The sequence below is a fragment of the Sipha flava genome, unplaced genomic scaffold (genome assembly GCF_003268045.1).
Source record: "Sipha flava isolate LNK unplaced genomic scaffold, YSA_version1 315_pilon_pilon, whole genome shotgun sequence".
NCBI lineage: Eukaryota > Metazoa > Arthropoda > Insecta > Hemiptera > Aphididae > Sipha > Sipha flava.
The window spans coordinates 201735-218978 of NW_020272995.1; the positions used below are offsets into that span (position 1 = coordinate 201735).

Here is a 17244-nt window from a genome sequence, read left to right on the forward strand (position 1 = left end):
AGGTTAAGTAGTTTAGGTCTGATTAATATTCATCGACAAAGATTCAAAATTAAGACATTTTTTTAACAGCAATTAGAAGGTATTATTGAAAAGTTTAGATTGAGTTCTAGTTGGTTGGCGTTGCTTTTCAATAATTAATTAATGTAAACAATAATATACATTTTTATTAGAAGTAATAAATAAAATAAGTTATGTTTTAAATATATTTGTTATACCCATCATTGATGATAAATAATATATGTCGTTTAATTAGTGCTAGGGGGTGTGAGGGGCAAAGTCTCCCCACAGCTTATATTGACACTAAAAATATTTTGCACCTAGTGAACTGTGAACTACATCTCTGCGGGCGTGCCTGCCTCTCCCTCCTCTGAATAGCGGACACCTCTAAATAACGGACAAAATTATGGCGATCAAGAGTGTCCGGTATTTAGGTTTCATTGCATATTTTATAAAAAAATTTAAAGTAAAAATAAATAAATTTTATTTACCTATATTTTCATAAAACTAAAAATTATTTGTTAATAAATTTTTGGTCTAATAAGAGCATTTAATTTTTTTTTGTGGCCCTTGAATAAAAAAGTTTGGAGACCTCTGTCTTAGACCATAATATACGGTTGCAGCCAGTGGCTGCTCGCGCTTATCATGCGATCACACCCCCTACGTGCATGTACGATTCCTCGCGTGTTGCGAATAAAAAATTGATTTAGAATTTAACAATTTCGGTATTATTGAAGTTGATACATTTTTTCAAACACGTAAATGAATTTAAAGTAAAACGCATTTAAAACACGTTTGTTGTCAATTTTAATTCTTACCACATCCCAATGCGATTTATTTAATAACAATCTAAATTCCGATCGACCATTGAACGCGCGTCGGTCCCCGCGGACCACACGCAATACCTGTTTTTAAAGTGTGTACGTGCGTAGTGATGTGGTATCGAAAGAAAAGTATCGATACTTTTACTTGGTATCGAATCGAATGAAAATATCGACACAGGGATGTATATAGATATTTTTTTAGGGGGGGCGCTGTGGTATTTTCTTAAACTGAAATTTCTCAATTCAGCATATTAAAAACAAAAGTTGGAAAATTAGTATACAATATTTAACCTATAATAGCGAAAACAAGAACAATTATACGATGAAAATCGATCACAGGGAGTGTTATCGGCTATCGCCATCACTTCTCGGAAATATTTTAGCTCATACGGGCTCGTATAAAAATTTTACGGTGATTGAGACGCGAGAACGCGAGTATATCGGTAAATCAATTCTAGGTAAAAGAAAACGAAATTACGATAATGCAGCAGTAACGCACGTCATCGTAATTGTAATATACACACGTGCGTTATTTTGACGCGCGGCACCACTTGAACACCAACATTTGACTTCGACCATTGTGTCGATACACTACGCGAAGTGACTTCTGATTATGGAAGTGTACAACCGAAAACTGGTAGTTTTTTGCATATTTAGTTTATAAAAACTATTTGTCGAAGAAAAACAGGCGTTACTGGGTACATCTCTTTAAGTTAAATATGTTCTATATACTATAGTATATAATATAACTATTATAATTATATTATACTCATTATGTTTACTAATGGCAGCGTAAATATGTTTCCAATTCAATAAGATGTCGTCCTTCTACAAAAAATATCATAAATATATATTTTAATGGGTGTATTAATAGTTTAATAGCACTCATAACATTATATTGTCAGTGATACTATTTTATTTCAAAGACGTTTTGGAAAATAACAGTACTGATTATACTTGTATCAAATTAATTTATATTTATATTTCCAAAACCAACCTTAGTACTGAATTGAAAAAAAATGTCAAGTAATTAAAATTGAAATTTGTTCAAGTATTTTAAACAATAATTTAGTAAAATAGATATATAACACATTCAAATTTCCATAAAATACAAACCGAAATAAACATTAAAAATATATAATTAGCATACAAATAACTACGTATAAAAGTAAATTTTTCTTTTTTTCAGAATTTCAATAAAAATATGATAGTCTAAAAAAATATTGATCTAGAATTGTCAAACAATTAAGAAATTTACAGTAATTTGAATCCAATAAATATATATATATACAGGCTCGTATTTAAAAATTTGGCACCCCTGGGCATATAATTTATGCCCTCCCTCCCAAAAAAAAATAAATAATAATAATATAACACTTATTTTTTCATCCATAATCCAGATTATTAAGTATTAAAATATAACTTATAAATGAAAATCTTTTAATATTTTTTTATTATTTTTTCATTAGTTACATCATGTTTAAAATTAATTTTACTAATATATTTTGCCACCCTCGGGCATGTACCTACCCGTGCCCTCCTAAATACGAGCCTGTATATATATATATATATATATAGTTACTTAAAAACTATTTAATATCAACATTAATTTCAAGAAAGTGATCAAATTATTATTTATTATAGTATAATACAGAGGTTGTTAAATGGGGGAAGGGGGCATGGGGCCCTTATACTCTTTTCATTCACCATATTTAATATTTTTTTATTATTGAGAGTATTAATCTCTTTAAACTCTTTCACTTTTCATACATTGAGCACGCCTAGGGAGGAGATTAAGGGTTATATACCTCCCCCAAAATTGACCCATAAATCTATATATGTGTCTATGGTACAACCCCCTCAATGCGTTTAAATGTATTATTAATAACATCACCTCACCAATGAAATTTTCTGGCTACACCACTGTATTTGTATATATTTAGTATATTTTTGTGTCTCCACTCTTCATTATTTTTTTATAAATACGCCCTTGCAGTAGCGCACACAGGGAGGGTCAGGGGTGTCGACTGACACCCCTCAGAGAATTGGTGGATGGCTAGTTCTGTGTGAACTTGTATGAATATTTGTTTATTTAATACTAACCAATTTTTCAGCTATCCAAATCAACATACTTATTATGTTTACCTTAGGACTAAAGCATCACATAGGAATAATTAGTGGGGCTCAATTCCAAAAATTATGTTATACAAACTTATAAGTTGATACCCAGAAAAATGAAAAATAATTAATATTAGGTTCATTTAAAAAAAATTTTTTATAGTATCTTTGTAAGTAAAAAAAAACCAAAAACACTTAAAAGTAAGATTTATACTATACCTAAACTCTTTACTGGTGGTGTGGGTAGGTACTAGGTACCTCGAAATATATATTTTCGACACCCTTGTCAAAAATGTTCTGTGCGCCACTGCGCCCTTGGTATAGTATTTAATATAAAAAATAATTTTGAGTATAATTAAACATATTATATATAAGCCTATAAATTAATTTTATTTTCTTTGTTATAAAATATATAAGGTATTATAATATGTATTATAATTAATACATAATATAGTATTATATAGTATTAAATATATTAATATATATTTGTTCAGTTAATATAGTAAACGTAGACAATTTTTAAACCTTTGAGATGCAGATATTTAGATTTTATACTAATCTTTTAATGTTGACATTATAATCAGAGCAAAATTACTTACTATGTTCATGTAAAATTTATAATTTAGTTTTTAAATATTATTTTAGTCGCTCATTAATTGAAAACATATAAATACATTTTACAGTTATTAAATAATTGTATTGAAAGTAAAATAAGCTCTGTGTTTATTAATAAAAACTGATATGAAATATTATTAGGTAATCAAGAATTCTAAGGTATAAACTAAAAATAATAAGAATCAAAACGATAAGACTAAAGATAGTTGGCATACTTTTTAAGGAATAATGTCAAGATAGTAATGTAATGTAGAGTTGAAAATTAATCACAGTTTTAGATAAAATAATTGATCTATAATATCCTAAAATGTAATTATTACAAATAATAAAAATAATAATAATACAAAATTAATAATAAAAATAATTTGTTAGAATGTCCAAGAGGACCTACATATCTAAAAAAAAAAAAAAAAAAAATAAAAAAAATAAACATGAAATTCGTTTGCATAAATTCTTAAAATAGATGAACATTGGAACTTAGGTTACGCACTATATACATAATACAAATTTATATAATGGGACGTTATTTTAGATTACCAAAAAAGAAGTTCCAAGATAAGATATTATCACAATAGAAAAAAAATTAATACCAGTCCATGACCGTACATAAAATGTAATAATTTTTTTTCTTCAAAAATGTTCAATTTAAATATTAATAAATTAAATTGATATATACACTAGTTAAGGTATGATTCAAAATTGTATCAGAGAACAAATATTAAATTAGATCTTAAATTAGCAAACCTTAATTGATGATAAATACAACTATTTTTAATTATATTTAACTAAAACAGTTTCAATATTATTAACATTTCTTCTTTTTTATCTTATTAACTATACCATAAAGGAAAACATGAATCTATTAAAAGTATACTCCTCATACATTGAACATATAATTATGTTTTTATTACACATTAAATTGAACACAGCATTGAGAGGACCTTACTATATCATTTTTTATTGGAATTGTAATCGCAATTGATCAGATGAACAAGAAATTAATAATTTACAAATACAACTAGAGATATTTTGTAAATATTTCAATTCAAATTTATAACCTATTTGATATATATTGAATTAAGTACTGTTTATGACTAATGATTTTTAGGACAATTTTAGGATATAAGTATTTAAAAGATAGTTTATTATATTTTATTAGACGTTTAGAAAAAAACTTACATTAATAAATCACATTATAAAAAAATGTTGTTGGTTGCTCTATATTTTGTTACCTGAAACATATATTAATTAAAATTATTTTTAGTTTATTTAATATTAATAGATTTAAATATATTTATTTTCAATTCATTATATTTGAAATTTAAATAAAATAAAATGTAAAATCAAAATACAGACTATGGAAACTACATATAAACTTAATTAAAATAAATCCTTTGAAACAGTACTTATTAATTTAATTCATTTTCATTTAAGTCATAATTATTGTATACAAATTGAAATAAAAGCTACTTCCTCCATATTTCTTAGTAAATAATGATTATGCAATAATTTAATGAATATTATAAACAGTCATCATCATACACATTTTTGTTGAATATTTTTCAACAAATGTGTAATTATTAATAGAGAATAATAAGAGTCTCTTATTTACAAAAAATTATAAACCTATTTAATTTTTATTCTTATGTTGTAATAATATGGATATAATAAGTATTTTAAAGAAATATAAATATATATATATATATATAAACATCAAAATTGAAGTTACAAAATATTATAAAAATTATAAAAATGATTAATAACAAATTTATTGTTATCAATATTTGAATATACTGGAAAATAATTTGTATATATGAATTTTATTGATGCTTGTGTTTAAGATTAACTTCATCCAAAGTCTTTAATCATGCATGTAAGGAATAAATAATGCAGAGTACTGGTAAAGTAATAATCAAATCCATTGTTTTTTTGGTTCAAATTATTTTTATATATTGATGACAAATGTAAATAAATATAAATATATACATAAGGTATAATAAACAACATTGTTTACCCTGGCATCAATAATTGATTTATATGATGGTAACATATGTATAGAGCAACTGGCAAATTTGTTATTACATATCCTCTTGACTTTTACGCACACAACGTGCAACCTTGCGCTTGAATTCTGGATAATTTTCACGCCAATCTTTTGCAGCATCTACATTAGCTGGACTTTCATCATTTGGATCGGCCAACATTGAAATAACTGATATTAAGATAGTTTCGACCGTATGAACTGGTAACCAACGTTCACTTGCTTTTTCATAACCCCATTTATCATCACCTGGTTCATGAAGTATAGATATGCAAACATCACCACTTTTATCAACTAAAAAATATAAAAAATTAATTAATAATTAATAAACCAACCATTTTTTTTATTAATTAAATATTAAAACTTACACACAATATTGAATAATAATAAAGTATATATTTATATATGTATATATAATATTTTTTTATAAAAATAATTGAAAATAAATAAGAAATTAAATAGGTAATTTAGTTATAAAACACTATCACAATTAAATTCTAATTTTATTTTTAGATTGAATATTTATTCCATATGAAATTGCTATAAATGCATAATTTATGTTTCAAATTAATTAAAAAAAAATAAAAAAAATATTAGTAACATAAATTGGAGGATATTAAAAATGAACATTTAGTTAAGATAGTATGCTTTTTATAAAAATATTTTTAATTCAAAATCCTAAAAATGGATTTTATTATTAATGATAAAAAATATTAATATATCTTGCACAATACTTAAAAACTTTATAAAAAAAAAATTAGTTTAAATATATACTAATGTATTAAGTCTTGAATCCTGATTATAGTAAAATCCAAATTTATGATTAAGAAGTAAAAATACTTTTAATACTACATTGATATGGTTATAAATGTTGAAGATTTATTTAGAAATAGGCTGTTTAATATTATTGAATTATTATTAAAATTATTACACCAATATGTTGAATTATTATTATATATTTTTTGAAATGTTCATTATTATTTATATATTATAAATTATTATGCTGTTATAATTTTAATTTTGTAAACTGATATGTAACATATGTTTTGCTGCAGTAAATTGTTTTTTTTGTAAATGGAGTTTACTCCGTATATAATAAATAAATAAATAAACATAAGCAATGGATAGCAACATTTTAATCATACAATTACTATCACAATCTTTTCAAAAATGTAAGAACATGTTACATATTACACTCAATTAAAAAAAGCTAATTCAGTTAATTCATATTTTTATTTCAATTTATATTTTTTAAATTATAGTTAAATATAAATGTAAACAGTTACAACTTTTCTTATTTGTTATTGGGTATACCCCATATTTTTTTTTTTATGTTTTTAGAGCATATTATGTATGCCACATATTTTATTGTTTTAAAAAGTTTTAAGCTCATATAAAATACTTCCAGATATATGAAAAAATGAATATTATAAATTATATTACTTTATTTCATTATGACAAATTTTTATATTTTTTTATTTATTTTTTTTTAAAGTTTGAAATACAGTACATAACAGCTTAATATTTAAAATACTTACTATTAGGATGCCAAATTTCAGTGACAAATTTCATTTTTGGTGGCCTTAATGGATACTCTTTAGGAAAATTAAGATGAGCCTTGAAAAACCCTCCTTCACTGTAAAAATAATTTGATTAATATTTACAAAATGGTTATTGATTAAAATTAATTAGCCTATTTTTAAAGTTTTAATGACTCAATTATTTTATTTCTTTCCACATATTATGAAAATATAAAGGACATATACATGTCATAAATATCAATAATATACAATTTAGTTTTCAGGAAATAACAGAAAACTAATACATTAATAGAAAAACTCATTAAATTACGAATTAATTGTTTTCTGAAATTTTAGAGATGCTTGACAGCCATTTATAAAGATAAGAAATTAAGTTAGTTGAGCATTAGTTGTCTTTATAAATCATATTAATGTATATATTGATAACAATTATAATAATAGTAATTTCTGCATTTTCTTTATGCATGTTTCGGAGGTTATAAAAATATATTAATTGAATACATATTATACATTAAGGTGAAACATATTGACAGAACTCTACAAATTAATTTTAATACTTGAACTTCTTTTTATAAATAATTATAATTTATGTAACTAAAATATGAGAAATGTTAAGAAATGGTTTTGTTTTGTATTGCGACAATACTATTTTATTAGGATAAAAGTATTATTATAATTTAATAAAAATATTGAAATAATAGTATTAAAGATAATTTTGAGTTCACATTGAATTAAAAGATGAGTATTGATATAGCATTCAACGATACAGGGTATATCAATATTAACATATGTACAAAAGCTTACTATAAGGTGTCTGGAGGTCCAATGATGAGAACTTCCCATTTGTAAATATCATTATCATCTATAAGACCAGCAGAGAACCCCTCTACTGGGTTCTTGTGCAATTCTAAACAAAAGAATTTATAGTTAATATTTTTAATCACATTTTTAACTTTGATTATGGTTGACCAATTTAAAGGGTCGCTTATTCGCGGAAGAGATATTATGAATAATGTTAAAATGTATGGCTAAAATGTGAAAAATGAAGTACATCTTACGAGAACAATGAGACGACCAAATAATTAGGACACATGTTAGTTTTACCAGAATCGGACACGTGAAAATATTGTCGGGTTACCGTTGATGTTGGTTCGTACCATGGCAATAATGCGATAGAACTTTCCGTACGTTAACACACGAAACACGGATAGTCCGTACTTACCAGTCAGTTGTTTTTTTAATAATAGCACCGACTGTAGTTCTGACATTAAAATTGATTTCTTGTTTCCTAAGTGGTGTGTTGAACCGTTCCAACGAGGTATACCTCTACAGAGAAGTACTATTAAGCGTAGTGACGAAACTTACCGTCTTCCGAATGGAAAAAAAAATTGTTTAAATAAAAAAAATTACAAGAGATATACCTTATAACAATAATAATAATAGAAATTGTAATATATCAAGCAGCACGGCGATGCGGCTTATTGGAAATAAATTATCGGAACGGGTCATCGTGCGCATGCGCTGAACTAAAATGACAGTGCTGCCAATGGTCTCGCCGGCTACGTTCTCTCAACCGCGGCGGCGGCAGCATAAAGGAACAACGTGAAGTATTGCAACGGTGAATTACCTGCAATCACCGCTGTCGTATGCATTGTCCATTGGAGGAGCTCAACCACGTCCGATTGCCATTGTTTTGAGTCCATCGTCTCCTTCGCTACATTCAGTTGGGGTTGTTGGTTCTAGCCGCCTGTGCCTCTAGTAAAACTAACAAATTGCAAAATGTATTAACTCGAATATCGATCGGCGCAATAGATGTATACCTTTTTTCCATCACATAATTTTTCTTTCTTTATCTGTGCGATTTTCGGCGCAAAAGCCATTTGGCGATAACCAATATTGTAATTACAATGTACTTTATGTCGTTACAATCGAAACCAGTCGAACTCTCGGAAGAAGTGTACAAAGATATCAATTGACGCGGTCTCACAACTCGATGTTGTAGTGTTTAGCTTAGAAGAGATCTGTAATACGATTATGAATTCTCGAACTATTTAATATATGCCGTCATTAATGATGAAGAAGAGAAAAGCGAGGCATCCCCATGAGCTAAAGAAATTATAGAAGCTCTAAGTGTCTTCAAAAGAGCAGTCCTGCACCATGTGGATGAAAAAGCCTTTGGGCAACGGGCAACATTGTTTTCACGAAACCCTGATCACAAAGTTACTCGACGCAAAACAACAGATAACACATATTTTACTTAGCAACCAGGGACAGCGCGAGGGGGTGGGCAATAGGGGCAGTTGCCCAGGGCCTCGTGCCTTAAAATATAATTAAGGCCTCACGGTTTTGATTTAACTGAACTTAAAATATTTTATTAATAAATTATAAGACCCAACATTTATTTTGCCCAGGGCCTCGCAAACTCTAGCACCACCAATGTTAGCAACAACTACTCGTACAACAACGATAAACGCAGGGCCGGCCCAAGCAAAAATAGTACACTAGGCAAAATCAAATTTTGCCGCCTCTAAAAAAAATTGAGTTCTTATTTTAACTTTGCCCCTCCACCTATTTTTTATGTGACATATCTACATAAAAAAAAATTAAATTTTTTTATTTTATGGATAGATGTATATGTAAAAAGACTTAAAAATGATTTCTATAATTATTACTCAAAACCTATCACTATCGCGATTATCGGAAATCGCGGAAGCGATTGTGTGGTTATTTATATTTTTGGAGTAATTGAAAATGCCCAGTGTAGGTCGTTATATAAAGTAATATAATAACTGTAGACAATATTATTTTGTTATATAGGTAAGTGGTTTTCACAAATTAATTAATTAAAATATTATTCTTGTAAAACACCGATACAACTAAAAAAAAGTACGAGTCCATTTTGGAAATGATACCCCTACTAAAGTGCCGCTCTATGCAGGTGCCTAACCCTCCTATACCTTAACCTGGCCCTGTATATATAAAATATTAATATTGACATACCTACTTTATTATAAATAAATCTAATATTACCTAAGTCTGGGGTGGCCATTCGTCCCGGATTTCCGGGACGTTACCGGTTTAAGAACTCATGCCTCAAAAAAAAAAACCGAAAACAAGGCGTTGTTACCGAGTTTAGCTATCAACATAATAATGTCACGGAATTTAACTTATTTTTAAAATTATTATTATTATTATTATTTCCGAGTTTTAATGCATCAATAGAATGAGTGTTTTCATTGATGACTTCCACTTGCACCGACGTTCGTAATCAAATGTATGTGGCAACTGTAGAAAGTTGTTTGATTATCAAAACATTTGGTTTAAGTTACATGGTATTTTACGACAAAATGATAAAGTCATTCTTTTTTGAAGAACGTCCACAACCCATAAAAATACATGATGACAACTGAAGATAAAACTTAAAAACTTAACCTGTCACATGTCACTGAATATGAAATACAAAAATGTGTAAGCTGTGTTTAAAATTTTAAAATTTTGTTTATATTGAAAATAAAAGTATATTTTCTATTTCTATAATTTTAATATTTCATAATTAAACCCACAAGTAAAACATTTTAAGATGAAAATATTAATTATTTATAGATTGATGGGACGATTTGGTCAAGTTAGAATTTATTGTCCCAGATATAACTAATAAAGGAAACCATAAACAAGTTCAAAAGTTAATTTTCTCCATTTGAATTAACTACTTACTCAGTATTTTAGAATTGAACAACCTAATTAAAAACTTTGCTTTTTCAGTCAATTAAGAAAGAATATGTTAATATATATTAAAATCATGACTTAGGTTTATAAATATATACTTATTTATTAATAATTTTTTTGTTAAATCACACTTGTTATGAGTTGACCAAATACAATACTAGATAGAACTAAACAAATAATTTTTGCTATTGTGTAATTTTTATTAAATTTGCATAAAATTATTGAATGTCAATTATCAATAATTGTATTGTTATCATATGTAAAATATTAATTAAGTAACAATAGAGATTAAGTATCTTTTCATGATGGTATCAAGTAATTACATTGAATCCTTTGAAAATTTTGTATAAAAAAGGTCTGCTTTGATTATTAATTTATTTTCATTTTTGAATTTAATAAACCTTTGCCAATCAAGCATTACGGCTAGACAATTATATATAATATATTGTTATTTTACACATAACAATAATTTGTTAATAATACAGTAGATTACAGATTACATATGATATTGACCATATTAAACTTTAATTAATTACCATAGTTCTTAATTCTTATCTAGATCAAGGATTCCCAACTGCTGTGCCGCGGCACACTTGTGTGCCGTGAAATTATTCAGGTGTGCAGTATAATTTTTGTAATTTTATAATTTTTAAACAGAACTAAAAATAATAATCAAAATTATAATTTATATTTATGATAGCATTGACTTCAAAATTTCCTTGAAAATAAAAAATGAAAAAATGTCCTGATAAAACAGCTATAATATTATATGGGATCCGATACTACCCGATGCAGGTATTACAAGCAATTGCATTAACTTTTACAACATACTAAAATTACTACATGAAAACATAGCCGGTGCTCATTATTATGAAAATTGAACGCGTGTAATTGTTACGCATTATACTGTGTAGGTATTTTGATCAAGAAATATTGTAAGTTAAATTTACAAATGGATAGATTTTTAAAAAAGCGTAAATTAACGGATGGTAGTGATGTTAGTGCAAATGACAACAATTTAATTATTGAAATTAATATTAAACAATCAGCTTTAATAAGTGATAAATTTTAATTTAAAAATTAAACGTAAAATGTTGATAGTTATTTATGTTTTAGATTTACCTACGTGGAATGGCGACATTGATTATCCTTCAACAGTTTGTATCGTTTCAACTGTTTCACTCGTAATAGAGGAATTATGTAAAAAACACTAGTCTCAAATGTCAAATTAAATTTGTATTATATATATGTATTATGTAAATATAATTATATTATAATACATTATATATAATTATGACATTATGTATATTTTTAAAATTATCAAGTGTGCCGTTAAGTAAAAAGGGTTAGGAGTCCCTGATCTAGATGTTGATCAGTGGAAAACTTTTATGTCTTATTACCAGTGCTTGACTTGGGGGGGGGACGCAGGGAAAAGGAGTACCCCAACTAATTTTCAGAAATTTTAGCGTCCCCTACTACTATTACGCTATAATCATAACGCTCAGCCAGTTTTGGGGACGTTCTTTTTTTTAAATTAAATAGAGTCCCCCTTCTTTAATATTGCCAAGTCGAGCACTGCTTATTACTACTATAAATTAACACTATTAAAAAAACTATAAATTCAGGTTGTACTATAAAATACAAATAAATCAAATTTGTAATGAAAAAAAAAAAAACAAATGCTTATGACACATAAACAATAAAAAAAAAATATTTTTGTGTGAAAAATGTTTTTGGCAACATCAGTAATCTCAGTTAATTGTTGATTATTATCACTGTTTTCTTTTCACTTGGCCTGGAAAAATGTGATCATTTTTTTCACCCAACCATTTTTTATCGTTTCTATTTGTTTTTTCCTCTTCTGACCATCACTACCACCGACTCCATTAGCCGATTCTACGACCACCAATGCATTTTCCGATGCCATTTTCCTTGTAAAACTACAAATCAATATTAATAAATTAAATACATCTGTCAACTGTAGAGATATATTTTGTAGTATTAAGCAATACCAATAACAATAAAAATTAGGTTACATGAAAAATTACTGTACCTATATTTATGTCACAATAGGAAATAGTTTACTATAACATTTTATAATAGAAGAAAACAATTGTAAAATAGTCAATACTCTTAACAAGCATGAAAGCAATTATTAAATTTAATTAGGTTAAGAAAATTTATAAAAGACAGAAGACGGGGAAATTAAAATTATTTTATGTAACTCGACTATTACGGAAACATGCGTTAAAAAAAAAGAAATACAATTTCCAAAAGAAAATAAAAATAAAATAAAAAAATAAAAAACTTTTACCAGACCGATCCACGAAGACGTCGATGGCGGGACAGTGTAATGTCTACGTGGTATAGACCATGTACCCATGACATGAACTGATCACTCGCATTTGATTCTTCGTGGTATCGTTGTGCATCCAGTGCGCGGACGATGATGTGACGAAGAGTGTGAAGCTCGTCAATACCCATGAGCTCGATTTCAGAGCAATCAACATGAAAATTTTTATTAATCCGACAACGGACCATCGCTATCGGTTTTTCAGACATCTTTGTGGAATGATTGACAGACGAATAATAAAATAGAAAGATTCGTATTAAATACGTTTTATAATACCAAGTATAACGTATACATGATATATTATTACGTGTTGATTGCACATCAATAACATGATTAAAGATAATTTTTTTTTTTTTTTTTAATATAAAAAGAACAATACGTACATTAAGTGGCACATTAAATAATTTAGATATACATATAATAAACTTAAAATAATTTTAGAAGTCACCCATTGGTGACACCTCCTAATAGTTATCACTTGGATTTAGGATAATTAAGAAAGAAGATCACGATTTCAATTTCGTTTTAGCCTGCGAGGACGTTTATATTTTTGATGAGGACATTAGTTCTTGAGTTGAGTTTACAATAGAATTGATTGTAGTGGAGTTTGGAGAAATCGGAGACGGTTTGAATTTAAAAGTCTTTATGGAACGAAATGTTGGTCACGTACCATGGAGCACCAATTAATATATATATATTATATAGCTGGGTCCCTGGATACATAATAGGTACCTATTTTTCTCAATATACACTATGGTACCTACATTTTTTTTTGGAAAAAGGCTTATATTTTTTGGGGATGCACATTTTAAACTTGGGGGTGCACAAGTCCCCTGTGCACCCCCTAGTTGCGCCAATGGCTACTTGTAGTTCTAGTATGTGTTTGACAACGAATGCATGTGAAAGCTTCCATTCAAAATTCAATTGACTATTATATACATCACATCCAAGTATATTTCAATTTTTGGAAATTTTGAAACAATGCCAAACAGATGCTAAACTAAAAATTCAATTTATAATTTGTACTCCTCGGGAAACAACTAAACAAATTAACAAAAAAAAAATTATGCAAACCCAAATCACAAAATTAAGAAACTTCAAAATATCTAATTTTGATTTTGTAAAAATAATGAGTTTTAAAAATTTACCCTCACTATAATTTAGTTTACTAGTATAGTATTTACTATAGTAGTTTACTATAGTATTGACATACTATTATTATTATTATTATTATTATTATTATTGACATATATTATTTGTATTTTATATCATTTTTTATTGTAAACAATTTATTATTTGACTATTTGACTAAAATACAAAATATATACAAAATAAAATTGTCCTATACAGTATCAAAAATATTTTCCAAATACTTTATTTTATTAATTAGAAACTATTTTATGAACCAATGTGTGTTAGGACGCAATCGGGATACTTATTTTTGGTATAGAATACGACTACCTGAATTCGGGTCGCAATCGGACAACTCCGATACATATATCTAAAGATGAAAATCAGTTTTTAAAACCGTAATTTAATCAAAAAGGAATTAGTAAGATACTTTTTTTGCCCCTGAACAATTTCAAAAAGTAGAGTCATCTCATTATTGTACCAAATTATTAGTTGACAAGATTGCTGTGTCGTCGGAAAATGTAGTAAAAGTAGTGCTGTTAGTTTTAGGGGTATCCACGGTGAAAATATTATATAAATCCAGTGAAAGATTATTTTTTTGAGGAACACTTGATTCAATGTTATAGAGATGGGAGATAGCACTTTTGCGTCTGAAATGACAATTTAACTAAAATAATAATCTACTTACTTTTAAATGAGAAAATATTTATATGCTGAATAATAATTATGTATAGTTAATACAAATACGGATAACTTTAGAAGTTAATGATGCGAGTGATCACAATAACAATATGCAGAGAATAAAATAAAAAATAATTCACCATAACTACGACGAAAAATTAAATATTTAATTACATTATGTATTAAATATGTAGCCAACAGCATATTATTATTATTATATTAAATTGTATTTTTTTTCGTAATGGAAAAGCTCTAAAGAGATTAAAGATAATAGATTTTACCAGTGGCGTAGCTAAGATTTTCTGAAGGGGGGTAATAATTATAATTATTAAATATTATATATAATACGTAAAAACAAAAACTTTTATTTAATTAATTAATATGTATACATAATGTCTGTAATAGAGATGTAATGTATATTCGAATTCGGGTAGCTTTACCATAAATTATTCGAATATTTGACTATTCGAATATTTGACTATTCGAATATCAGTATTCGATGCTACAATACCTATTATTATTAAACGTTTTGTGTTGCACGAAAACGTAAACGAATAATTTTCGCCACGTATTGTCGCAATCGCGATAATGTTAACCTGTATATATGTAATTAGTATTGTGCATTATTTTATATTTCATATTGTATTATCGATTTACCTATATTCCTATAATAATGTAATATATGATACGGCTCAAGGGGGGTGTCATATCTACCAAACACCCCCTTGTATACGCCACTGGATTTTACTCTGGTGAAACTCGATTGATGCAATTGCATTAAGGTGATCACATCACACAACCAATATATAAGACCTTTGTCTTATTATTATCTACCGAATATTTCTGAATAATGTCTACCAACGAAAACACAAATTATAATTATTCTTTGATAGATGACGACCGAAGAACACATTTTGGTCTCTATATTATGTCTATCTCATATATTACCTACAGCTTAACCTAATAATCTCATAACATAACTATGATGATTATTATAAGTTTATTGGTAACGTGCAGGACCGGAATTCAGAAATGAAATTGCCAGTCATAAAGCAAGAGAAGAAATTTTCAAAGTTAAAAATTAAATCTATAATAATAAAACTTATAAATATAAATTGTATACTAAAAAATATTAGTAAAATTAAAGGTTGAAAAAAATATTATGACATCAAATTTGAATTGGTTAAAAAGCGTTTTTTTCTAAGTTTGCCAGGGGCACTAACGAGTCTTCCTACACCACTGTCTATTGTATATTAATCCTTCACTTTCTCCCTCCCAACGATTATTGTTCATAAAAATAATGAAATAAAAATTAGTAAATGGTCAGAACTCGTAAATCAATATATAAATAAACATTATATTATATACATATACAGTCGACTCTTGATAATTCAAAGTTGACGGGATTGTTGAAAAATTTCGAATTACCGAGGGTTCGAATTATTGAGTAGTTCGAAAAAACGATAGAGCAAAAAAAAAAAATTTGAATTACTGAGTTTAGAGAAAAATTTTGTTTTTTATTGTACACAATTGTTAATTATTTCAGCAAATTAGGTGGTATTAGTTATTTATTTTTTTTAAAATGTAAATGTTAACTATACAATAATTATACTATGTAAATTAAATTTTTATTATAAAAAATTATTATTTTTTTCAGTAATCTGTAATGATTTTCTGCTTTATTGAATTTATTTTCATTTTTTCAATTAAACGCACTCATCACAAGAATTTTAAGCTGGGTTTACACGACGAGAATCTGATGCGCGAGTCAAGCGAGGATGCCTCGTGGCGAGCGGAAGCTTAGTCGGTATTTGGACGCGCGTCAAAAAAGATTCGCACATTTGTTTCGCGTCGTGTGAACTACTTCTTTGAGCGTTTTGCCGCCATCGTTGGCTCGCATAAACTGTAGCTCACCCTGAATCACATTGCTTCGTGCATAGATACGTCTCGTGTAAACATTCAGGTGAATCAGATGTCTCACGAATCTTGCCTCGAGCATCAGATTCACGCCGTGTAAACCCGGCTTTACAACTGACCAAACGAAACTAAAATAAAACTACATTCGGCTGACGGCTATCGAAGAGATACATTACGATCAGTGACGATTAAGAAATAAAATGATAAATTTCTACACGACTGTATAGTAAATTATTAACAAAAAGACTATAAGAATACAGATAAAATAAATTTGCTGAATATACTTTGAATTGCCGAGCG

General features: G+C 27.4%; 1 protein-coding gene across 1 annotated transcript; it reads right to left on the reverse strand.

Annotated features, from left to right (window-relative positions):
• Nucleotides 1-4690: 4690 nt before the first annotated feature.
• On the reverse strand, nt 4691-8627 carry LOC112686570 (ubiquitin-conjugating enzyme E2 G1). The gene is made up of 5 exons (XM_025558922.1): nt 8359-8627; nt 7941-8043; nt 7134-7231; nt 5569-5889; nt 4691-4786 (listed from the first exon to the last, which is right to left on the reverse strand). Exons 1-4 carry the CDS (start codon nt 8402-8404, stop codon nt 5633-5635), a joined length of 504 nt encoding a protein of 167 aa, XP_025414707.1. The 5' UTR covers nt 8405-8627; the 3' UTR covers nt 4691-4786; nt 5569-5632.
• Nucleotides 8628-17244: the final 8617 nt, after the last annotated feature.

What these genes read in the sequence shown, in the direction of transcription:
- LOC112686570 (XM_025558922.1), bottom strand. Translation starts at nt 8,404, where the DNA reads ATGTCAGAACTACAGTCGGTGCTATTATTAAAAAAACAACTGACTG. An exon ending in ATTAAAAAAACAACTGACTG is followed by an intron (nt 8,044 to 8,358) that starts GTAAGTACGGAC and finishes TCTTTTGTTTAG; the next exon opens with AATTGCACAAGAACCCAGTA. An exon ending in TGAAATTTGGCATCCTAATA is followed by an intron (nt 5,890 to 7,133) that starts GTAAGTATTTTA and finishes TATATTTTTTAG; the next exon opens with TTGATAAAAGTGGTGATGTT.